Source organism: Triturus cristatus, chromosome 3_1, assembly GCF_964204655.1.
Source record: "Triturus cristatus chromosome 3_1, aTriCri1.1, whole genome shotgun sequence".
Classification (NCBI taxonomy): Eukaryota; Metazoa; Chordata; class Amphibia; order Caudata; family Salamandridae; genus Triturus; species Triturus cristatus.
In genome coordinates, this window is record NC_140583.1 from 975,983,076 (window position 1) to 976,007,982 (window position 24,907).

General features: G+C 42.3%; 1 protein-coding gene across 1 annotated transcript; it reads right to left on the reverse strand.

Moving 5' to 3' along the window:
* Window positions 1-548: 548 nt before the first annotated feature.
* On the reverse strand, window positions 549-24,358 carry LOC146861345 (endogenous retrovirus group V member 2 Env polyprotein-like). Its single transcript, XM_085646232.1, has 2 exons — window positions 22,857-24,358; window positions 549-603 (listed from the first exon to the last, which is right to left on the reverse strand). The coding sequence occupies exons 1-2, from the start codon at window positions 24,182-24,184 to the stop codon at window positions 549-551; spliced, it is 1,383 nt and encodes a 460-aa protein (XP_085502358.1). The 5' UTR covers window positions 24,185-24,358.
* Between the last annotated feature and the right edge of the window lie 549 nt (window positions 24,359-24,907).

Genomic DNA, 24,907 nt, shown 5'->3' on the forward strand with positions numbered 1-24,907 from the left:
CTCTAACATTTCCTGCACTTTTAGATGAGACTTTTATTCCCGTAGCAAATGACAGGATTAGTAATGGTGCGAGTGAATCAGAGTCATTGATTGATGTTTCAGAGAGGTCAGTGGAAACTCCAAAACGTAGTAGTGTACAAATGGATCCAAGGAGATTGTTGCAGAATACGAAAGGAGTGACACCTACTTCAGTGGGGTCATTAGGACCTTCACCAGAGGAACTGTATGAGTGGATTAGTGGGATGACATCTAATAGAGTTGACAAGAGCATGGATGTGAATAAATTGAAAGCGGATTTGGAAGAAATGATATTAGGTACAATTAGTCCAGAGAGATTGAGTAGGTATCAGGAAAAGGAGTTGTTATTTTTTTGTAAGAATATTATGATGAGAGCAAGAAATCTACATGAGAAGTTTGCTGAAGTTGCACAGACATTTGGTGTGGATATAGAAAAGTTGAAGGCTTTACAAAAAACATACAGATTGGATTTCAGTGACAAGGAAATGGAGAGTTTGAATGCTTCAGGGTAAAGATTGCAAATTAAGGAGTTAATTAGCACATTGAGACGATGTGGTGAGTTGGATCATTGGAACGGCAGATGGGCTAAAAAGAAGGAAGAAACTGTTGTGAATACAGGGGCCTTACCACTGTTTACAGTGAGAGAAACAGCTGCAGAGGTGACTGAAATGATATATCCCATGAGGGAAGCACCAGGAGGGCAGTGTGCTCACGTCCCATGGTCGAGACAGGATATATTGTCATTTACAAATTAATTTCCCAGATTGAGAGAAAAACCAGTGGAGTGATACAAACAGGTAGAGAGGTTTGTGAAAGTTTCTAAAGTCTAATGGAAAGACTTAGATGGTTTGTTTGATGTTGTAGTTCCAGCTGATTTGTGGGTTGAGTGTAAAATTTCTGTAGATTGTCCAAAAGAAATATATCCAAGAGATGCAAAAACTGGAGCACCATCTGATGAAGTGATGAAAAAATATAATCAGGTCATTACTTATCTGAAGGGGAAGATTTCTCCAAAGGAGACAGATTGGGTCAAAGTAGATAGGACTAAACAGTACAGTGGCATTGAGAATATCACTGACAAAGATATGGGTCATTTTGTATATAGGTCTGTGTTTGGATTGAGACCAGAGATTAGTAGGATGATTCAACAGCATTTCATTTGTGGGCAGAGTGAGATGATTGATGAAATAGTGCGTTATGCGAAATATTGTAGTGATGACATTGAAACGAGCCACAAAAAGTTGAAAAATAAATTAATGTGGGCTCAGATGAAAGTGGCACAGAAAGGTAGTTTTGTAGATTTGACTTAGACAGGTTTTCAGGGAAAAGGTCAGAATGTTCAAGATGCTCAGAATACTACTACTATTGCTATGAAGGGTGGTGGAAGAGGTAGAGGTAACAGAGGATTTGAAGAAGAAATATCCGTGTCATGCTTGCAGTAAGTTGGGACATTGGAGACGCAATTGTGGGAGTCTGTTGGCAAATACAGGTGATACAGGTGTAAATGATATGAATCAGGTGAATCAAATGCAAAATCAGAATTCTCAATTACTAGATGGAAGAGGACAAGGTTCACAAATACCTCAAGCGCCTATGCCAAATCAGAATGTGACTGGTCAAATACAGAGATACAGTGCAAATATAGGTTTTCAAACAGATAAATCAGTAAACGCAAATGTAAAAGTGGCTTCACAATATTGGTTGCAGTGCCAAGGGAGTGATTCAGATACATCTCAATGACGGTGCCTGAGGGGGAGGAGGAGTGCGTGCTTGGCGCATCCCTAGAGGTAGATCAGTGTAGTTCTTTTGTGGATGGTGAAGTAGAAGGTAATGTGATCACATTCCTTGTAGACACTGGTGCTACCCGTTCCCCTGTGAGAACTGTGGAAATTCCTAACCTACTCCTCTCTGGAGATACTATCCAAGTTGTAGGCGTTTCAAATCAATTGATCAAAACTCCAGTGACAAAACCAATGAACATACAGATTGGAGATTTTCGAGATGTGCATCATTTTGTAGTGTGTGACACAAGTCCAGTCAAACTTTTGGGTAGAGACTTGTTGTGTAAAATGAATTGCACCATATATTGTACACCAGATGGAATAGCATTGTTGTGATGATGATGGAATAGCATTTCATACGAAAGATGAGGATGTTGTCTTTAAGATGGTAAGTCAAGGGACAAAAGTGAATGATTTATATCCTTTATTTACAGCAAAGGATTTGCCTGTTGAATTGATAGACACTGTGCTGGCTGATGTGTGGGATTTTTCAGGGAAAGTCATTGGAATAATGAAAGCAGTAGATTCTATTCAAATTCCAGTCAAACAAGGTGCAGAATTTCCAAAAACTGCTCCTTACAAAATGAGTCCTGAGACAATTGCAGGAGTATCGACTGTGAGTGAAATGATGATTGAACAAGGTATTCTAAAAGAAATATTAAGCAGTCCGTGTAATTCGCCTATAATGGGAATTAAGAAACCAAGTGGTAAATATAGAATTGTTCAGGATTTGAGGAAGATTAATCAGATAGTAATACCTTGTTGTCCAATAACCCCAATCCAGCAGTGATTTTTTATTAAATTCCATGTGATGCGGAGTGGTTCACAATGATTGATTGGTGTCAAGCGTTTTTCTCGATACCTTTGCATTCGGATAGTAAATATTTGGTTGCGTTCCGGTTCGGAGACCGTGTTTTGGCATGGTGCCAAGTTCCTCAAGGGTATACCGAGAGGCCCTCAATTTTTAATCAGATTTTAAAGAGGTGCTTAGAGTCACTGGTAATGCCAAATGACTCAGTCCTGGTGCAGTATATCGATGACCTGCTTGTTGCTTCAAAGACGAGAGAGGCTTGTGTGACAGATACTATAGCTCTACTGCATCATTTGGCAGTATGTGGGCAGAAGGTGTCACCAGCGAAATTTAAATTTTGCCAGAAAGAAGTTCTTTATTTGGGGCAAATATCGAAAAAGGAGACAGGAAAATGTCACAGGATCGAATAAATGCGATCTTGCAAATTAAACCACCCGAGACACAGAAAGAGATTCAGATGTTTTTGGGTATGGTTGTATACTGTAGACAGTGGATCAATGGGTTCTCATTGACAGCCAAGCCATTACAAAGATTGACTCACAAAGATGTGTCAGATCTGATTCAGTTGAATGAGGAGTGTACGAAGGCATTCATTGAGTTGCAGGACAGCCTTTGTCGAGCACCAGCATTGGGAAAGCCAGATTTCGACAAGGACTTTGCATTGTTCTGTTGTGAAAGAGACGGTTGTGCACTTTCAGTTCTAATGCAAATGCATGGAACAGCGCGTCGTCCAGTGGCATATTTTTCTGCCACTCTTGATTCTGTGGCTGCAGCTTTCCCAGGTTGTTTTAAAGTAGTTGTTGCTACCTGTGTGAGCTTGGAACAGAGTGAAGCGATTGTGTATGTACCGCATTCTGTTGAGATTTTGTTGATACGAACACAACATCTTACGAGTAGTCGGTTGACAAAATATGAACGAATGATACTGGGAGCTGAGAATGTGACGGTGACAGGATGCACAAATTTGAATCCAGCTACCTTGTTGCCCAATCCGAATTGTGAGGTGGTGATGAATGAAGCGGGTCATAATTGTCTGGATGTGACTGAGTTGTGTACAAAGCCAAGACCTGACATAAAAGATACTCCATTACCGGAATCAGATTTTGTGATGTTTGCGGATGGATCTTGCTTGAGAGATGAAAAGGGTACTTTGCGAGCTTCCTCTGCAGTTTCTACAGTGGCTAATGTCATTGAAGCTTCATGCTTAAAGGGAGCAAAATCTGCACAAATATCGGAATTAGTGGCATTGACAAGAGCGTGTTACTTTGGGAAGAGTTTGAGAATAACCATATTTACTGATAGTCAGTACGGTTTTGGGGTGGTGCAAGATTTTGGAAAATTGTGGTCCCAACTTGGTTTCTTAACCTCATCAGGTTCACCAATTAAAAATGGAGAATATGTTAAAGACCTGTTGTTGGAACTACAATTGCCCAAAGAAATTGGGGATGTGAAATGTTCAGCACACAAATCTGGCAGCTGATGAAGTTGCGCGTTATTGTGCGCTAAATTCAATTTCGATGAACAAAAAGAAATCTGATTTAAAAGGGTGCAATCCGATGTTCTCATCTATTGAAACTTTGGAAGAAATTAGGCAGTTGCATGTGTTGAAGAAAAAGAAAACTGGCTCAAGGCAGGTTGTTCACATGGGGAAGAAGATGAAGTGTGGATCTACACTGATGGAAGACCAATATGGCCAGATAGTTTGTTGTCCCAAATGGTGAGGTTTTATCATGGTCGTACACACATAGGTAGAGATGCTATGATTAGATTGTTCAAACAGTCATGGTTTAACCCTAAATTTAGAGTCATTGCAGAGAGTCTTTGCAAGAGGTGTATGACTTGTCAGCAGCAAAATGCAGGGAGAAAGACAGTTGTTTGGGAACGAATTGGAAGAGCAGCTGGTCCATTTGCACGATTGCAAGCTGATTTCATAGAACTACCACCATGTAATGGACTAAAATATGTACTGGTGATTGGCTGTTTGTTTTCTCGTTGGGTGGCAGCTAATCCAACAAGACACAAGGATAGCTTAACTGTTGCTAACTTGCTACTCAGAGAGATCATCCCAAGATTTGGATTTCCAGCCTCTTTTGAATCAGATAGAGGGACTCATGTTAATAATGAAATAATTCAAACAATTTGTGCTACATTGCAAATTAAACAAAAATTGTACTGTGCCTATCGACTAGAAGCATCAGGCATGGTTGAGCAGCAGGAGCGGCTGGTGACATTTGAAAGTGGTGGGCGTAAAATGATTGGTATCTTCACCGTTGCGAGCGAGCCCGAACCCCTATATGGAGGGTTCGGGGGGGTTCCCCCCCCGAGAAAATTTTGAAAAAAGAGTAGAGAAATGGTGCTTTTTCAAGCAAATTTGAGAAAGCAGGAAGGTTAATAAAGCAATTGTGAAAGTGCAGTTATAACATTAATAAAGAGATGTCATATAACATAGGTAGCTGCTTATTCAGTATAACCACAGAGCTTCATAACAGACTTCGAGATACAATGCATTTCTGAGTCCCTCACTCACAGATGTTTTTTATTTAACAAACTAAACTGGTTGCAAAGTAGCAGCATTCAACATTGTTTACTTTTTGTAAATGAAATCAGCACGTCTCTCTTTAAGAGCAGCAAACTTTTCAATAACTTTAGTGTTAAAGTCCGGGATTTTCTGAACTAGCTTGCCCTCTACAGAGAGCATTGCCAAAGAATTGAGTCTTTCCTCAAGCATGGTGTTTCTCAGGAATGTCTTAATCCTCTTTAAGGCTGAAAAACATCGTTCTGACTCGACTGTTGTCATAGGAGTGGTTATGACAATTTTAAGTAAAGCCACTGTCTCTCCAAGTGACTTTTCCATATTAAGTTTATGTATTAAAGCCAGCAAAGACAAGGCACTTGTGGCCTTACGGTACACAGGCATTGCGTACAGTACAGTCAACTCAGTTCTCAGCTCTTCTTTATTGAGCATAGGATAAGCTCCCACAGCCTCATTCAGAGCACGCTCCGGGAAGGATTCATCATATTTGGCAAACTGTTGACTTTGCAATAATGTGGCACTCACCAAATGTTTTGTGAAAGAAAAACGCTCTTTTGCCTGCACAATTACAATGTCACAGATCTCCTTTGCAATTCGGACCATAGTGGTGATGTTTTTCCTGCGGTTTGAGAAAGTAGATTGCTTTGGCAGTTTGCTGTCTAAATTGTCAACCCCATCTCTCACTTTGCTTATGCTTTGGACAAACATAGTATTATATACTTGCACTTTGACAGTATCTATCTCTCGTGCTTGTAACTGATTGTATAACAGGTCGACAGCTACCATTATATCATGAAATAAAAACAGTAAGAACTAAAACTCTCTGTCTTGTAGTGTTCTAGTAAAGCCACGGGCTTCAATCTGACTTTTGTAATCAAACTCATCATTGGCTTCTATGGCTTCAAAATATTTCTGAAAGTCCTCTCTATGTTCATAGATTAGGTTGACTGTACGGATGTTAAAGTTCCAACGAGTTGAGGATCCCCTTGGAACGCTTTTGTCTACAATGTCATGAAGTGCGTCTGTTCTTTTGGGGGAACGCGAGAAGAATGCTGCCATGCCTCCTATATCCTGAAAGAAAATTCGTGTCTCGGTGATCTTTGATACTTCCTGTTGCATAATAAGATTAAGTTGGTGAGCGTAACAGTGCACATAATGAGCATTAGGGTACACATCTCGAATTCTCTTCTGAACTCCACTAAGGCTTCCACTCATTACGGACGCACCATCATAGCTTTGCGCAATACGTTTTTTTTTTGAGGCAGCTGTGGAAAAATTAAGCTCAGTTGACGCAGTATAGCTGCAGTAATGGTTTCTGCACTAGAGTCTCTTAAATGTGTGAAACCATAGAACCTCTCCACAACTTGTCCGTCATTGTCAATGTATCGAAACACTAAAACGGACTGTGTTTTAGTGGCCACATCAGTGGTGTCATCAGCCTGAATAGCCACAAAGTCTGTGTTTTGCAATTCTTGCACAATATAGCTTCTCATAATTTCGAGCATACACTCAAGAAGTTCATTTTGTATTGTTTTAGAGGTGCCCTTAAAGACTGTAGTACTTGCTAAATGTGCTTCCATATCCTTGTCTATGGTTGCTATTAAATCCACAAGGCCTTTGAATATTCCAGGATTTGGGGAACCTTCTGATTCATCATGGCCTCGCAATGCCAGTTCAAAAGCACCACACAAACGAATGCAATCAATTATTTTGGATAGAATCTGTCTGTTCCTATCAACTGCTTCATTGTGTTTCTGTATTGCTTTGCGGTATGCATCCCTTATCTGCTGCTCAATCGGAGCATCTTCCCCCAACATTCCCAGTCTAGTCAGGTTTTCTATATGCTTTCTTGTGCGTGAATGCTTCTTTATTTTTTCAGACAAATGCTTCAAGTCTGTTACTCCTTGATTTGTCCACGAAAACCCACCACCAAACAGCAAGCAGGGGAAGCAGAGCAGAGAATTTCTTAAAGGGCACCCTGTAAGCCAATCAGCTTTTGTGTACCAGGCGTTTGAGAATGTACGTGTGGACATTTTTCCTCTGTCCTGGGATGTTTGCTGTAGTTTTAGGTCAGGCCGATGAGGTCCCAATTGCTTTAAATGTATTTTCTCTTCAAGTGGCCGTTCCTGGAATGACCTTGTAATCAGCTCTTGTACTGTATTCATGATGCCGATGCTGGCCTTACCAATATATATTAAAGAAACCTGCCAATAATCAAAGTACAACATATAAGGTGCGGTGCAATAATATCAAATTTCAGTATAAATACATATATCTTGTGCAGTATCGCAATAAATCTCCAACAGCTCCCCTTTGCACAACATGACTGCTAAAAATACAGCCTTACTGCCTGCTGGCTCTGTGTGCCATAGTGGTTGCTGAAGGCACTGAAACAGACACTGCTTGAGGGCCTTGAACAAGGCAAGGGATAGATAGTGCTGTTAACAACCGTTATTGCCCAAATCACAGGGCTAAGGCTGTTAGTAAATTCCATCCACTGAGGGTACAATGTTCAGAATGTGTGCCTACCCCAACCACCATGTACAGTGACCACACACATAGCCCTAACTCTGATCTAAAAAAATAAATAGCATCAGTTTCCTTACCTTTAACTCTGGTGTTTGCTGGGTCGTAGCCGGGGTGAAAGAGCAGCAAAGGAGGTCTTGTTCTTCGCCGGAAATATGACCAAAAATTTGGTAAGGGTTGTCAAGCTTTAGAAGGTGCTGAAAATAAAAATAGAAACAATTTATTAAAATATGTGATGGATGTGTTAAGCTTCTTCCCGGTACTTGACAATTTCTTTCTTTGAGTTACAGAGTTCGTTGATGTGGGATATAGAGCAGAGAACTGAACTGACTAAAGGAAGAAAAGCCAAGTGACTTTAACGTGGTGGACGTGCATCTATATTTGAAACAGCAGCTACAAAAACATGAGCATTATTCCTTAAAAAAAGTTTTTCAACCCACACAGTTCTTGAAATCAACAGGAATGTTAATGGAGAAAACTGCAGAAGCTTTCTGAGTTCCAACGGATAGGACAAACTCCCTCTAAATCTAAAAGACACAACTTTAAAAACTGACGACTCCTTAAAAAACATCTATGGTACATTTGCTGTAATCACAGCCCAGCCTGTTGGCAAGTACTTGAAAATCTTGGAGTTATTAATGAATAAATGCATACGTTAATGCTAATATGAATAGATATCATCGTGGAATTTCTATTTTTTTGGGGTGTGCCATTATTTAGTAAAAAAAAAGTCGTTATTATGAAAGCAAACAGTCGTGGGCTTTGCTTAGGGGTGTTATGGAGTTTGGCGGGGGCAGGGTGTATCGCCCCAGCTTCGTCTTATTTTGGGTGCCTTCTTTAATCCGGAAGATGATGGTTGCCTCCACTCTACGTAATAGTTTTTCCAAGTTAAAAAAAAAAAAGAGTTTAATAATTTCCAGATGCCTGGCGTATGATTGAGCTTTTTTTGCTGCCTACCTTTGTTAAATAATAATTTGCTTTCATTTCGGGGCTAAAAACTGTGCAGTCAGTAGTAAGTTCTGTCAGGGACATTCTTTGCCACAGTTGTTTAACCACTGTGTGCATTACGCGCTCACTTTCTCACGTCACATGCACTCAGCCTTTCATTCACGTTATAATTATGGGTAACGAACTATATTTACTATATTACTTGTATTAGTTAACAAATACTCTGGAACTACACGGACATGCTGTTACCATGCTTTAAAAAATCGTTGTTGGCCTCTGGTGTGCAATAAGTACCGCTACAGGGAAGGTAACACTTTCCTCTGCTACTCCCGCCACTCGCCTTCAATGATTACATATGAAGCCTCTCTCTAGGAAAACAAATCCACTACTTTATTACGATTTTAAGTGCTTAATTTGAGGTGAGCACCGGCACTTAATTGGTTTCCAGTGCTCGGCACCGGCACCTAAGTGTGAGCACCATACCTAGAGAAGTCTACCACATGGTGGCGCTGCTCATCTAATTTAGAGGATTTTAGGTTGGGAGCAAAGACCTTTTTTAAATAGCTGGAGGTTAGGGAATTTATGAACAAGCTAAGGTATGAGTCCATATCGGTTGAAAGAATTCCCCTTTTGGACATAACCCAGCATACAGGAAGTAAGATTGGCCAGATCTATAAAACCTTGACCGATATGATACCAGTTGATCTGAAATCACAAGAGGCAAGATGGGAAGAAAAGTTGGGGACACGGCATATAGATCTTTAAGCCTCAATTGAGGTCGGAATGAAAGTGCTCCTTACCTCTAGCTTGAGACAGTAATAGTCCAAACTAATTGCAGCGCGTGCACAGCATCCGCATAAGTTATAGTGTGCCCGGAAGTTGTTTCAGCCCGGGCTGACGGGGGATGAGGGGGGGGGGTTGTATGCACTGACCGCAACCTGCCAGGCCAGTGCACAAGTTAGAGCCCAAAGATACATCTACTGAGAAAACATTTCTTTCCGATAGTAAATGGCATTATCTATGTTAGGTGACAAGACATTGATTGGATTACAATGATCTTGAATTATGGTTTTAGGGTCGGGTAACAGATGCAGAGAGGTGACTGTGATAGCGGAGAGTAAAGTTTCAGGGCTTCAAATGCGAGTCTTTTAAGCTTTAGCCATCCTTCCCCTCCCCCAACCCCACCACGATATTTTCCCCTGTATGACCCTGACTGCTCGTTGGAACCAGTGGAATTTGGGAAAGAGTTTATGGTATTCCTAAAAGAACTTTTTTGCTTGGGCCGAGGTTGTCACATTAGTTTTGTTTTTGGTACTTGAATATGTATTCTCTGCTAATACGCTTTGTATTATTATGATTTTCATTTCAAAGGCTCGAACTAGAAAAGATGTACCCCTGCTTTACATCAAGAAACAAGGGATACAGACGTTTATCTTTTTTCCATTGGAAAGTGCTGTAACTAGACAAGCATTGCTTTTAAAATACAAGTAATCCCAATGAATTTTACCAGCGTCAGTTCTTCAAGTTAACATAAAACAACTACAGTGTTCTTAAAATATTTATTTTGTTTGATGTTCGGGGAGACCAGACTTTTTTTAGTCTGCTACGTTAAAATTATCCATTGGAACCTGCTTACATTTAAATGTAATAATGATATGATTTTTAGCTTTCAATCTCTTTATGGAATATGATAGATCAAAATTTTAAATTCAAACGTTTCTACTAAAGACACGTTTCGAAGCGTTATCTCAGCACAACTCTTGCATACCCCTCTTTCTTGCCTGCCATTGCACTCCATGCTTCTGAAAGGTGATAAAAAAAACACGTGAATTTGCTTTCCAATGTCCGATCCTGCAGCAGCACACTTCCAAAGTCCATGCATGGCAGAAACCCGATTGAAGGCCCCATTCTCCCGATTTTTTTTTTACATCTCCCACTTTGCTCTTCTGAAATGTTGGCATGTACGAAAACGTGCATTTGTTTCAAATGTCCGATCCTGCAGCAGCACACTTACAAAGCCCACACATGACAGTAACCCGATTCAAGGCCCCATTCTCCCGATTTTTTTTTTTTACATCTCCCACTTTGCTCTTCTGAAATGTTGGTATGTACGAAAACGTGCATTTGCGTATCAAATGTCTGATCCTGCAGCAGCACACTTACAAAGCCCAGTGCCCACACATGACAGTAACCCGATTCAAGGCCCCATTCTCCCGCTTTTCTTTTTAAAATCTCCCACTTTGCTCTTAATGTTGGCATTGGCATGTATGGGAATGGGCCAGATCGGAATGCCTAATCAAAATGATAATGAGCTATGCAGTACTCACCAATAAACAAGTCCGTAGACCGACTTAGTCACGGGAGTCAGGGACAACAGTACACAAGAATTGCTGTGGAGTCTGGAGTCTGACAACAAACACGGTCACGATGACACTGGCAGTCACGTCAGTCACCACCACGAGTCGACGACACGAGTCACACGAGTGACGACGGGTCCGGGAGAGCTGACACACACTGTACACCGCCGCCACGAGGTGTGTATGCAGACAGTGTGGCACCGCGTGCGTGATGACGCGACGGACTGCAGAGAGTGCGCTGCGCACCTCATGGCCAATCACTGTCACTGTGTTCAGACATAAGCCACAGTGATTGGCCATAGTTGCGCAGCACCCAATGCAGTTTCTTCGTAGGCTGCCGCGCGGGGTCTGAGACTGTCTCAGGCTCTCAGCCAATCCAGAGACGCTGCATTAGCAGCGCCTGCCCTGGACTGGCTAAAGAGCACGGATAGGGCTCGCCCGGATACCGAGAGACGGGGCTGCTGCATGAGGCAACCCTCGGCCTCTCGGCCCCCTCCTCTCAGTACATAGAACATGGCAGACAGTGCGGCGAATGCGCATGCTCGTGCTTGTCGTGAGCCAAACTCGAGCATGCGCAAATAATTTGCAAGCCGCTGTCAGTCAGCGTTAGTGCTCGCCCCCGGCCCCACCCCCTTCATGTCCCGACTCCTGGCCGCTACACAGTAAGAGCTGAGCTACCATTCCAATAAATAAATATTCATTGCTGGTCTGCTGGATTTGCTGCAAGAACACTGCGTGCGTTAAGTGGGCTCCGCCCCTGCGCCCCAATGGACGCACCGCCACTGTTGAGCAGGTGAATGGCACAATTAAGTCAGGACTTGCAAAAGTGTGTGCATTCACTACACTGAAATAGCCAGATGCATTGCCATTAGTCCTGATGAGTCTAAGAAGTATTTCTGATAGAAAGACTGGATTGTCTCTGCATGAAAGTAATGGGCAGAGCAATGAGACAGCCAATAGTTGCAACAATCAACTCATGAATATTATTGATGATTTAGTGCTCGATTATTGCAAAGGATTGTCTGATGTGGTGCGTTCTGTGTTTCATCAGGTTGGAAAAGTTGCAACCACAACACAGCAATCACAGGCACACGGCTTGAGCCCTGGAGAGTGAGTTCTTGTCAAGAAGTACGTGAGAAAGTCATGTTTGGAACCTCGTTGGCATGGGTCATATCATGTAATACTTGTGACAATGATAGCAGTGAAGTGTGGTGGCTTGCTGAACTGGATTCATGGCAGTCACACTCTGAGAGTCCCAAGTCCACTTGAAAGTAAAGAATCAGTTGAAGGTAATCGAGAAAAGAGAAAAGAAAATAATCAAAGATTAAAGTGGGAAATCGAGTAAAGTGGGCACCAGATACTAGGTCTGTCGACACAGTGAAGAAATTAATTCCAGAAGGAAACAGTGAAGAAGAAAAAAAAGAATCAACTAAAAGAAGTATTGAAATAAGTCCTGAATCGGATGAAACTGAAATTGTTGAAAAGAAAAGAGCAAGAAAATGAGACATATGGCCAAAAGGAGTGAAAAGACTAAAATATACTTTGAATGAGAGTGTTCCAAATACAACAATTGAAATACCTGAACAAAGTGATCCTGAAGAAGATACAGTCCGGCAAACAAAAAGAGCAAGAGTTCCAACAAGAAATATTCGGCACCTGAATGGACGTATTTCGTTGCTCAAACAGTTGATTCAACAGAAGATTGTGGATAAGTTGTTGAGCCTAGTCGCAGAGATTGCTTTGAGCCACCCTAAAGTGGGGTGCAGAAGATAGAACTGTTCTGAGAATACAAGAACTGGAATAAAGACTGAGGACTTTTTTTGGGGGGGGGGAGATGGGATTGGTCTTGGAAATTTCTAGCAAAGACCCGAGACCTGATGCTTGAAAGGGCATAGACACTAGGGGTGGGCGGAATTTGCGGAATTGCGTTACGCAAATCTCCGCGAAACGGTAAAAAATCTCCGCGAACACGCAGAAATTCCGCGAACACGCGGAATTGCTTGTTCGCGATGCTTTTTTCCTATTCACAATTGCTGTTTGCGTGCTCGGGGAGAAATATCTCGCGAACACGCATTTTGAGAACGCGAACAAGCAAAAATTTCGCAAAATCGCGGAAAGCAGACTTTTGAGCAATTTTGCGTTCTCCGCGGAACGCGAAATTACGCGAATTCCGCAAATTCCGCGAGCGGAACGGAATTTACCGCCCAGGCCTAATAGACACACATACTTTTCTGAAAATTCATTTTTTAGTTTAGTTTTTTAAAAGTTTTAAAGTTTTTAATTATACATTTTTGAAAATGGCTAGGATTCAGGAGAATGGTAATCAGAATCAGGGATCAACTGGACATACGTGTATTAATGCTTGCTTTATATGTGTCTTTCTATTAATGTTTGTTTGGCTCATATAAATAGTTGTTGTGCCTTATTTTATGTTCCACACTAAGAGTAGTACTACTAATGATTTAGTGGATACAAAGATTAATGTGGGAGAAGATCTTAAAGAAGACCCACGGATTAACATTAAGAAATTACCTGGAAATTACTTACATCAAGATAATTCTATTAATGATGTTTTGTTGAATGTCTTTACTAAACTCTTGTATAAGTATGTCAATACTATGGATGCGATATGGTAAGTAGTGCAAGGAATGCTGAATACTTTGGAGAGTTTTTCCATACTACTAAGACTATAGATACTGTATATGCCCATAGAAATAACTTAACCTGTCATTTAGGGAGTGAGGACATTGAATTCATTAATGTTGTAGAGGATAGAAGAGAAAATCTTAAGAGAAAAGCTGCCGAGAAAAAGAGTCACACTCCTCCTTGGGCTCATAGAGCTGGGGATTATAAGAAAGGTGAGACATATGCTGCAATGACTCTAGATTGGCATTATAGAGGAAAGCTTTGCTTACTATGACAGAAAACTGAGTTTATTAACTATTTCATTGGTTCTAGCGAATGTGATCATACTTTCCTAATAACAGGGGGTTGGGGATTAAGAGGTGGTACGGATCCTGTTTTCCCTGGAATTTATTATGTGCATGGTAAGAATGCCTACTATAGGTTACCAGCACGTTGGTATGGCTTTTGTTATTTGGGTATTGTCTTTCCTAAGGTTTATCATGTAGATAAGAGCCATAGAGCCAATGAAAAGGGTAAGAGTACACTAACACTTAGTAAAAGGGGAATTGGTGCTGCGGAAATTGTGGGGGATATTTTTGGAACATTGTTACCTTCCATTGGAGTAATTTTAAATTCGCACAAAATTAGAAAATTGCCCACAGTGGTTGATCGTTTATCTACAGAAACTGCTGGTGGGTTTTGGATGATTGATACTGAAATGGTGGCCATGAGGTCTATGGTTTTGTAAAATAGACTTGCTCTTGATGTATTATTGACTAAAGAGGGCGGATTCCGTACCATGTTGAAAATTCAACAATGCTATACATATATCCCTGACAAAAGTAAGACTCTAGAGGGATATATTACTAATATTACGCAGAAGATTTAACTGAACTGAAGGTTGATGGTGCTTGGGAGAAACTTGGTAAGGGTTTTTCCTCTGTAGGAGACTGGTTTTTAACATTTGGTAATAGCTTGTTAGGGAGAATACTAACACCTATTATTGCTACTGGAATACTAATGCTTTTTGTGATATATAAATGCTGCAAGTGTGAGGGTAAAACAGTAGAGAAAACATATAGAGCCAAGAAGAGAAGGAGAGAAGAAATATTAATGGAAGACAGAAAAAGAAATTATTATGAGGTAATGAAAGATATAGATGGGGTTCGGTTGAAACAGATGAAGTCTACAATGCAATAAATCAAATCAGATTGTAATCAGGTTTTGGATTTATGATGGCATAAGTAGCCATCAAAGGGGGGATTGATGGAGCAGGATTTTTGTAAATAAAACCTGCTTGGATTAAACCTCCATTTGTGTGAAATCATTAACACGAGTTGTGAAAATAACAAAGAAAATATTAACACTTGGTATTTGGGAAGAGAATCGAAGAACGTGCAGGAAAATGACAAATGGTTCCTGTATGTCGCAAACGAAATCTGCATGAGAGACAGCAGAGAAATAATGTTAAAGAGGTTTTAGTTTTCATGTGCAACGTGAATGAAACGGGTTGACAAAAAGAATTTTAAACGAGTGGCATTAATTAAAAAGAATAATCGTTAAAAAATGTTTGCGTTTATATTAGAATAATATGAAGACTAACATTAATTAATGAAATGGAGTGTTTTATATGAACAAGTAACTGAATTTGTTTATTTCTCCTAGAGAAACTGCACGCTTTGCAGAGAAGGCCTCAAACCACTGTTAGGATTAATTTGCTTTTTAAACGTAGGCTGCTGCAGAGTAATGTATTTCTCCTTCATTATGATTATTGTGTTTTATTCTTGTCGATGGCTATGTGGTTGGGGTATTGTATCGTGTGGAACTTCCTACTGTCTGGGGAAATGTTTAATTTTGTGGATAACTGCTCTAGTAAATGGTGCAATTCATCTGAAGATGGGCACGAGCCTAGGAAGGAGAATATTGTGGTTTCCTCTCCTGAAGGGCGAAGATAACCTCATGGCTCTAAACAAAGAACTCTTGAGAATGAGGTGCAACGGAAGTGGTGTGACTAAACAGCCTATGCTCCTGAACCAATGAGAACTGTGAATTGCTTGGACTTTTCTACCAAATTAGGGATGGACTTTAACATTTTGGGTATAATTATTAGTGTTAGAATTCTCTCTGGGCGCGGTGTGGCTTAGGCAGGCGTGATGAGGGTGAGCATCTCTGTGTAAGCTGAGAGCTGTTTTCTTAAGCTCCTCTATGGCTGTAGCTGTCTGATCCTGACTCTTTAAGTTTTCTCCTCATACTTTTATGAGGTTGCTCCAGCTTTCTCTTCCGGCCGGAGGGTTAGCTCCTCAGACTATTAGCACGCTGTGCAATAGTTTCCTTATGTTTGTATGGTATTCTGAAATTGCATTGATCTTGTTACAATGCTCTTTTGTCTCTCTTCCTATCCACTCTCTCATGCTCATTTAAATGAGATGTTATTGTAAATTACTCTCTTTGTGTGATGATCTATGATTTGATATTGTGTCACTGTATGACCATTTTCATATTTTCAAAGAATTAGATCAAACTAAGTGATTAGTAAATCCGAGTCCGTCATTTATTGATAATTAGGTTACGTGTGGTGAATAAATGTTTCCCCCACGTTTCCGCTGCATCACACGCATGTTGCCAGCATTCACGCAACCCCTTTGCCTGCTCCAACAATACATCTACCTGTCTGTCGGCACTGTATGTAGGACTTTTTATGCCCCATGTGAGGCCTGAAGGACTTGCTATGACATTATCAATCAGTTCTGGCCTTAGTGCCAGCACTTTGCAAGTTGCTTTCTATCAATGTTTTTTCTTTGCATTCTCGTACCTGCATTTCTGTTTATCCTATGATAATCCCAGGATTAAATTTACCACATTGCAAAGAAAAAACAGAATTGGAGCACCAGTTTACACTCGCAGAATCGGAAACTTTCAAACTGCCTGATTTATCTCTAAAGTGTTCTAGTTTGTTCACTTATTCTAGAGGAAAATCATCCCTTCAAACAACTGCTAGGGTATATTCCTATACCTAATGAGCAACCTAATCAGAGCTTCATTTAAGCCGGCTGGGCACCGGCACTTATCACAGTCTGCCTCATGGAGGGCTGTTTGTCTGATTCAGAGTGAGCACAACAACAGTTGTTTACTAATTTAATATATGTTAAAAATGGCTAATACCTGCCACCCAAAATATTCCTATAGCTTTGGGGACCTGGTATATTCTAAATTGTCACACTTGTAGGAGTGTGATGGTTCGTAGCTGGTTTGGTACTGTCATTGGTAGTGCTAGCAGGGGCAATGAGTGGTGTAGGCTGCAGTGGCCTCTTGATGAGGGCCCTGGCAATTTTTATAAATTAAGCTTGAGCCTAATTAATATGATAAACTATTAATTTTGAAGAGATCATCCCATGTGTCTGTAGCTCCAAACTGAAAATCATGCGGCCACTGGCACCCTTTACAACACCCTCGCCCTGATGCGTGGAAGCTTCTTCCGCTTCTTTCTTTTACAAATAGAAACAGTCTCACTTTACATTTACAGTTAGGATTTCCATTGCCTACACATGAAGGGGCATATTTATGAATTTTGTGGCACAGGGCAGCACAGCAAATCGCCTTATTGCACTTCCCTGCGTCTCAGGGAACGGACAGGAATGCAGCGCATTTATCCAATACAGCGCATTCCTGTTCTTTTTCTCTGTGTTGGTGATGTTTTGGCAGCCTAGCACCAATGCAGGCACCCTTGCACCATTGTGCAATGGTGCCTATGTTGGAGTCAGGATTGTTTGTGCAGGAAGAGGCATCTTCCTGCACAAAAACAATCCTGAGGGGCTTTTTCTTCTTTCTATGTGTGCTGCAAGGCACACATAGAAAGAGGAAGTAATGAGGAGAAATTGAGATATATCTCCTCGTTACGCCTTGCCCGAGAGGTGTATCTTTTTGGCGCATATTCAGGTTTACAAAGTCTTGTAAATCTGGGAATGCATCAAAATCATGAGAGATGCATGGGAACACCCACACAACACAACGCCGACCCAGGGCAGAGTAAAGCAATGCAGCCATTTGAGCTGCATTGAGTTACTCTGGATTTTTTGAGCCTCTCAAAGTCACGCAAAGTGGCTTTGCGTGGCTTAAAAAATCTGACTTAAGGTTTCTGTCACTCTTGCACCACATTGGTCTTTTTTCCCAGAACAGCAGGGTCGGACTGGCCTAATATGGCAATCAGGCAGTGCCAGAGGGCTAGTCGAACAGATCAGTGTGTGGGACGATTTTATAGCAGTTGCGGGCTGGTTTTATGGCCAGGTGGGCGGGTTTTTACTGTTGGTTCACCTGATATTACTACTTTTTAGCTATCTGCTTTGCTAATAGAAGCCACTTTTATTATGGTGCCCGGGCCTATTGTTTGTCCGAGTCCGACCCTGCTGGACAGGAACGGTGTTCTGGTGCACATAGAAAGGGTCTCTCTTTCAACAAAGTCATGGTCTCCCTTTTACACACGAAGGGTCTTCTTTGCCTACAAAGGAAGGGTCTCTCCTGCAAACACCGGCCCAGTCTTCTTTCGCCTTACTGGAAGGGTCTACCTGGTGCACATAGAAAAGGTCTCTCTTCGAACGCGACAATTTTGTGCCTGTGCATGTCTTTGATAGGGTGGCCAGGCATCCCGGATTTGCCAGGACGGTCCCGGTTTTTCGCCAGCTGTCCCTTCAAATTTCAGGAAATTTAGCGCTTGTCCCCGTTTTTAGTAAGGATCGAATGAAGACAGCGAGAGGGGATTTTAATTGTTTTACAAAGCAGGAATAGTTGCACTTGTTTCACGCAAGCAATTTAATTAACAGGCAAGCTACTGGGTTTAAACATTGCATTTATGTATGTTCTTACTGCCTGTTCTATAATTATCTGCTGAGTAGCGCTGTCATTCTGTGCGCTCCCTGGAAGTAAAATTCTAGTCCTTCCTCTATTTTTGTGAAATGTCCCGGTTTTTGGCTTTAAAATTCTGGTCACCCTAGTCTTTGAGTCTGTCCAGCGGCCAGAATCTTTTTGGTGACAATAAGGTCTCCTAAGCGGAGTACTAGAAGGGTTCTATACCACTCCTACACCTTCCATTTGCTCAAAGGAATAGACACACTTTTACGCACGAAGGGTCTTCTTTCCCTAGACATGAATGGTGTCCATTGTGCACCCAGGAAGGTCCTTCCTTGCACAGGAAGCAAGGTTCTCTATAACCCCCACTGGAAGAGTCTCCCTTCCCCAGATAGAAAGTATCTGCTTTGTACACACAGGGACAAGTGTTCTTCCCACAAATGAGGGTCTCTCTTGTTCACACACAAAGGGGGTCTCCATTGAACAGAAGGAATGATGCTCCTTTTCAATCTGGAAAGATCTTTGCAAACAAAGAACAAGAAGGGTTTTTAGTTGATTACACAGAACGTGCCATCTCTGCCCACCCAAGAAGGGTCTGTCTTCCCGCACAGGAAGAGCCTCCTTTGCACACACGGGGAGGGTCTCTCTGGACCCTTGCCCAGGCGAGCACTGAGAAGGATGAAAGTGGCAATGATGCAGGTGGTTGCTATCGCCTATCTCACGAGGATGCACAGCATGGCTGCACTTTGGCAACAAACGAAACCATGAGGCATGCAGAGGTGATATGTCCTCAGGGCAAAACATATACAAGCTCAATGTGTACATATTTGTGCTCATGTCGATGTAGGCGTCTACGTCACTCTTTTGACAAATAACACCTGCACAGAGATGGCCACAACAAATATATTGGTTTATTAATGTCTACATGCACTTACTATCTATCCTGAAAACAACTAGGTGTTAATGCACAGGGTTTACAGTTCTCACTGTAGACATGGATTATTTTGAACATTGCACTAGCCAAATAGATGTTAAAAAAAGGATAAATTGCGTTCATCCTATTAAGTTTCCCAGGACCACAGATAAGTAACCCAGCCAGTCCGGTAACTTTCGTTGAATTCTGAGAGCTGTAGTTTTGGTTTTATTTTATGTTAAATACTAAACACGCATTGTAAATTGAGAACTCTTAATTTGGCTACATTTTGAACGCCGCACAATCTAAAACCTGCTATTGCATGACAATATAGTGGTAACGGGTCTATGATTCCGGCTGCTCGCTCCACACCCCTCTCTGTAGAGCTGGGGCGGGGGCGGATGTGAGGTCTCGGGCCTTCGGTTACACCACTATACTAATGGAACACGAAAATGGATCAATTAGCCGAACACCGCCGAGCGTGCTAACTTCAGACTAATTAAACGCAGGCTCCGGTCATTTCTTTCAATTCTCCTGGCTCGTGCACGCAGAACAAAAATCCATGCTTACTCCATCTAAATGTGTTCTTTACAATGTAGGTTCAGAGGAGCGCGCATGTCAATTTACTGTTCTATTTACCTCCTTAGGTCTTCTCTCGCTCCTAACCCCTCCACTAGGGATGGTGAGCTGGTCTAGCCTACACACATGCCCACCTGCACTCTGGGGGGGGGGGGATAGATAATGATTTAGTAGGTTTTAGCACTAAAGTTGCTGCGTTGCGTCCTTATACAAAGATATGTTGCTGTTTTTTTTCTCCCTCACTGTGGCTGCCATGCACTGTTAGTTGCATTTTGTCAAGCTTTGGTTTTGTACTCTAAGTGGAGCATTCTGGTGCAAAAGCTATGCTTTAGTACTTTCTCCTTTGTATGTTTGTTGTACAGTGCAGCGTACAGGCTCAGTTGAAAAAATGTAGAGACTTAAAAGTTGCTCCACTGGTATGCCTGTCTCCAGGAGATTTGATTTTTTGGGCACAAAATCCCTTTCTACAAATTTTAGTAGATAGGGATTTGCATAAAAACCCATAGATGTGGCATGGAATGTCTTTTGGAAATCTACCTGTTCTACATGGTCATCACAGATACTTCGCCTTTTGCTGGACCCTCTACCTTTACTGACTTTAGAACTCTGTGTACTTTACCCCTGCTAAAGGGTCTGTGATACAGTGCCTGCCCCCTTTAAACATGGTTGAATTGCTTATTCCTAACTGGTATATTTAACTTGCCTATCAATCCCTAGTACATAGTGTACAAAGCATGCCCAGGGCCGGGACATTAAGTGCCACTAGTTGACTGCAGCGCCTATTGTGCCATCTATTACAGTGGTAAGGCAAACATGGCTTCAGGCCTACCCTGTGTAGCCTGACTGTTGCACTGGTAACTGTGCAGAACAACCTGTCACAATAACCTTTTTTGACAGTTCACTTGACCATGTCATGAGTGATGTAATATATGACATCATGAGCAGTACATTGCGGGGGAGCGAGTTATAGTTAGCTCAACTAACTATAACGGCCGACTTTTCCTGGTTTTGTACGAGTGAAATGTTCAGATAACTATAACGGCCCTGAAACCTGTGTTTTTTTCAGTGAATTTCCAAGGTTTTTTAAATGCGAATTTCTAACTATAACATCCCTGAAACCTATGGTTGCTTCAGTGAATTACCAAGGTCTTTTAAATGCTAATTTCTAACTATAACGTCCCTGAAACCTATGGTTTTTTCAGTGAATTTGTAAGGTTTTTTAAATGCTAATTTCTAACTATAGCATCCCTGAAACCTATGGTTTTTTCAGTGAATTTCTAAGGCTTTTTAAATGCTAATTTCTAACTATAATGTAGTAGTCGTGTTTCCAGAGTGGTGCAGAAAGGTGCCTGGGCCTCTGACCAGCGCTCAGGAATTCCACTGTGTAGGATTTACAGGAGGTACTAGGTACCAGGAGGGCTACTTGGCAGCCAAAGTCCCTCAGGAGAAAAGTGGAGTTCATCCCCCAATCAGTACTGTGGCAGGAGGTGTGTTTCCAGAGTGGTGCGGAAAGGTGCCTGGGCCTCCGACCAGCGCTCAGGAATTCCACTGTGTAGGATTTACAGGAGGTACTAGGTACCAGGAGGGCTACTTGGCAGCCAAAGTCCCTCAGGAGAAAAGTGGAGTTCATCCCCCAATCAGTACTGTGGCAGGAGGTGTGTTTGCAGAGTGGTGGAGAAAGATGAGCGTGGCCTCAGAAGACCTCTTAGCAATCCCAAAGTGTGGGACTTACTGGAGGTAACAGGAGGGGTAGTTGGCCCCCTCCTATTACCGCCAGTAAGTCCCACACAGCAGGATTGCTAAGTTCTCATAGCAGGCCACTACCTCTTTTCCCACCACTTTGCAAATGCACTCCCTATTGTGCTCTTGGATGGGGATTAAAATCTCATTCGCTGCTGGGGGTTCTTAGGGGCCAACAAGCCTACCTGATACCTCCAGTATGCCTCAGATAGTGGGATTGCTGTCAGGTGGACACAGGCCACTGTGGTAAATTAATTCAATACTACCTCATCTCAGAATTTCTATACTTAATAATCATAATTTCAGTCAAAGCAAAGAGAGGAGTCCGTGGTGCTTGAGTACAAAAAAGGGTCCAGTAACTCGAGTTAAGGGGAGAGCTCCAGCACCAAGCGGGTACAGGAGTGGTCTCTAGCTTTATTCACACATCAGAGTATTTATATGGTTTTCAGTCAATAGGCAAAAGAAGAAAAGAGAAGTGACAAGAAAAGGGAAGTGACAAGCAGTAATTTCCAACAGATGTGTCAAGGTAGGGGCGTGTCTTGTGTCTCGTGAGAGGGCATGCGATGTGTGGAAATGTGTTCTCCTTCAGTTGAAGGCCCTTCCTCATTCGGGGGTTTATCTCTGGCTTAGAGTCAAGAACAGGAACCATCTTGTGTAAAACAGAGACCATCTGCTCTCTGGCTTGCAGTCAAGAACATGAACTATTTCTTAAAACAGGAACTATCTGCTGCTGGTTCCCAGAATTGGCAGAACCACAGAAATGTGTGGTCAATGAACAGGGGTGCCAGAGGCAGGGTGTCTTGCTTGTGGGTCTGAAGACAAAATGGATGTCACACACAAAATGGGTGCTTGTCTGAATGAGAAAAATGGCTGTCAGGCAGAAACAGGGAAAAGATGGGGCACAATTGTCAATTTTATTTCCACATTCCCTCCTTGCCCCAGAGTGTACCTACATTATATCTCAATTTGCATGAGATCATCTATACATTCTTGTAGCATAATTCTTTCCCTTTCTCTCTGCTGGACAAGTGGTTTAGGAATGCAGTTTGCAGCGCATAGAACGCACAGGGCAGGACCACATTGGATGCAAAGGCAGCATCCAGTTATTATCAGGAATATTATACCTGCTGCTGACAGCAGTTGCCATCCCCAGGACGATATTATCTTCCAGAACCAATCAGACCACGTCCAAGTGCCAGGTTCTTGATGTAAACTTACGGCTATCTTGTGTAATTTTGTTATGGCCGTGTATACAGATGGGGAATTATCAGGAATAAATATACAGCAGCTAGAGCCTATAATTTTACAGGCTCCGCCTCTGTCAGCCAGGATGATGTCAAGGACAAGGCGATTTTGGAGAGTAAACAATCGTATGGCGGACTGCTCCTGGGTTAAGCTCCCCAGGGCAGACGCCGTCTGGTTGACAACAGCCTCTAAGGTCCTTGTCAACCTGCGTATAAGCTTGCTGTTCTGTACAGGGCCAACAAAGAAGAAGAACCCCTTGTTAAAATCTGTATACTGTTCCCATGAGGTTTCTGTTTGGTCAACCAAGGAGGTATCGATCGTTCTTTTATGTCTGACATGGGGCACTAGGAGGTCTCGGTGGTAAGTGGATGGGGCCACAAAGACAGGGGGTAACAGGAATGCTATATAGCAAGTTCCCCCCCAGTTCAAGGGCAGCTGCACATAGGCCGTTTGGCCACAGATGAAATAAGTATGGCGGGATGCTAGAAATGAGGACTTTCCTCTGTCTTCAAAACTTATAGTGGTATGACAGTCACTGTGTCCTAATGGAACAGAGCCATTTTTCTGGATGCACAGGTGTCCTTTTACTGGTGAGACCGAGATGGAAGGGGGACCAGCATTCTTTTTAGGTTTGGTATTTAACATCTTGTAGGACATGGTCATGTTCCCTTGCTTGTATTCTTCACTTTCTAGGACTGTACCTGTCGCCTGAGGACTTCCATCCTCATTTGGGTAACAAGCAGCATTAAGTACCTTGTTTAAGTCCCCCCAAGGCCACCCATTCTTGCATGAATTATTTCCGTTAGGGCAGGAGGTGGGGGTAGTATTGTCAGCTGTTATTAGGGCGAACCAGGCTTCACAAGTCCCATTATAGGAAAATGGAAAGGGGAAAAGAGGCATCCCTCCCTTTTTCTGATGAGGTGGGAGGCGGCCACATATCCAGCAATTTGTGCTATTGCTGGCCTGATGAGTGTAGTGTAACATCTGTATAAAGGTATTGTTTTGCAAGGCTAGTCTATGGGCTTGTTCATGAGGGGGTAGGTCATGATATGTGTGTTCCTGAGTGCTGTTGGGTGCATGAGAGGTGTGTGGTGTTGGAGGAAAAACAGTGTGGAGGATCCAACCAAGACACGTCATAATGGTTATGAAGAAAAACAATATCATTAAACATATGATAGAACCACTACGCAATTTCTTAAAGTTCTTGTTTCTGCGTTTCATTCTATCTTTTTCCCACATAGTCAAGGTGTTTAAATCCATCCCCATGCTCCAACCGCTTCACCACTGGACCTGCGCCCAGTGGACTTAATTAGCCAGAGTCCGGATGGCAGACCTCAACTTTGATTTATATTCTTGTTGTGGGGTCAGTTCCAAAGGCACAAAAGATTGTTCTGTTACAATGTCACTAGGGTTGGCAGCGTCGCCGGCAACAGTGTCTCTTTGTCCAAAATATCTCCGGCAGTGGCTCGCGTGTACCCAGCCCTTCCTGCCTTCGACCTTCACCGCCGTCCGCGTGGTTAGGAGCGCGAGCTTTGGAGTCTTCCACCTGGGCTGAAGAGGACTGGTCCTGTCGAAGTTTCTTATCATCACCCAGTCGCCGGGTCGGATGGTGTGTTCTCCAGGGGCGGTTTTGTCAGGGAAGGCTGCACTGACCTGTGAACAACAAGATTGGAGTGCAGACATCAAGGAAGCCAGGTAATCAGTCAATATTCTGCTGTCTACATCAGTAATTCTTTTAGGCATTGGCGTACCCCACATATTTGGTGGTCTGCCAAAGACCACCTCATACGGAGATAGACCAGTTCTGGAATGTGCTACCATACGCATGTAGAAGAGGGCAACCGGTAAGGCTACCATCCAGTCCACGCCTTTGTCTGTACATATCTTGGCCAATTTTGTCTTCAAAGTCTGGTTGTGTCTCTCTACTAGACTTGCTGCTTGAGGATGTCTTAAGCAGTGAAATTTCCAAGTGTACCCTAACAGAAGAGA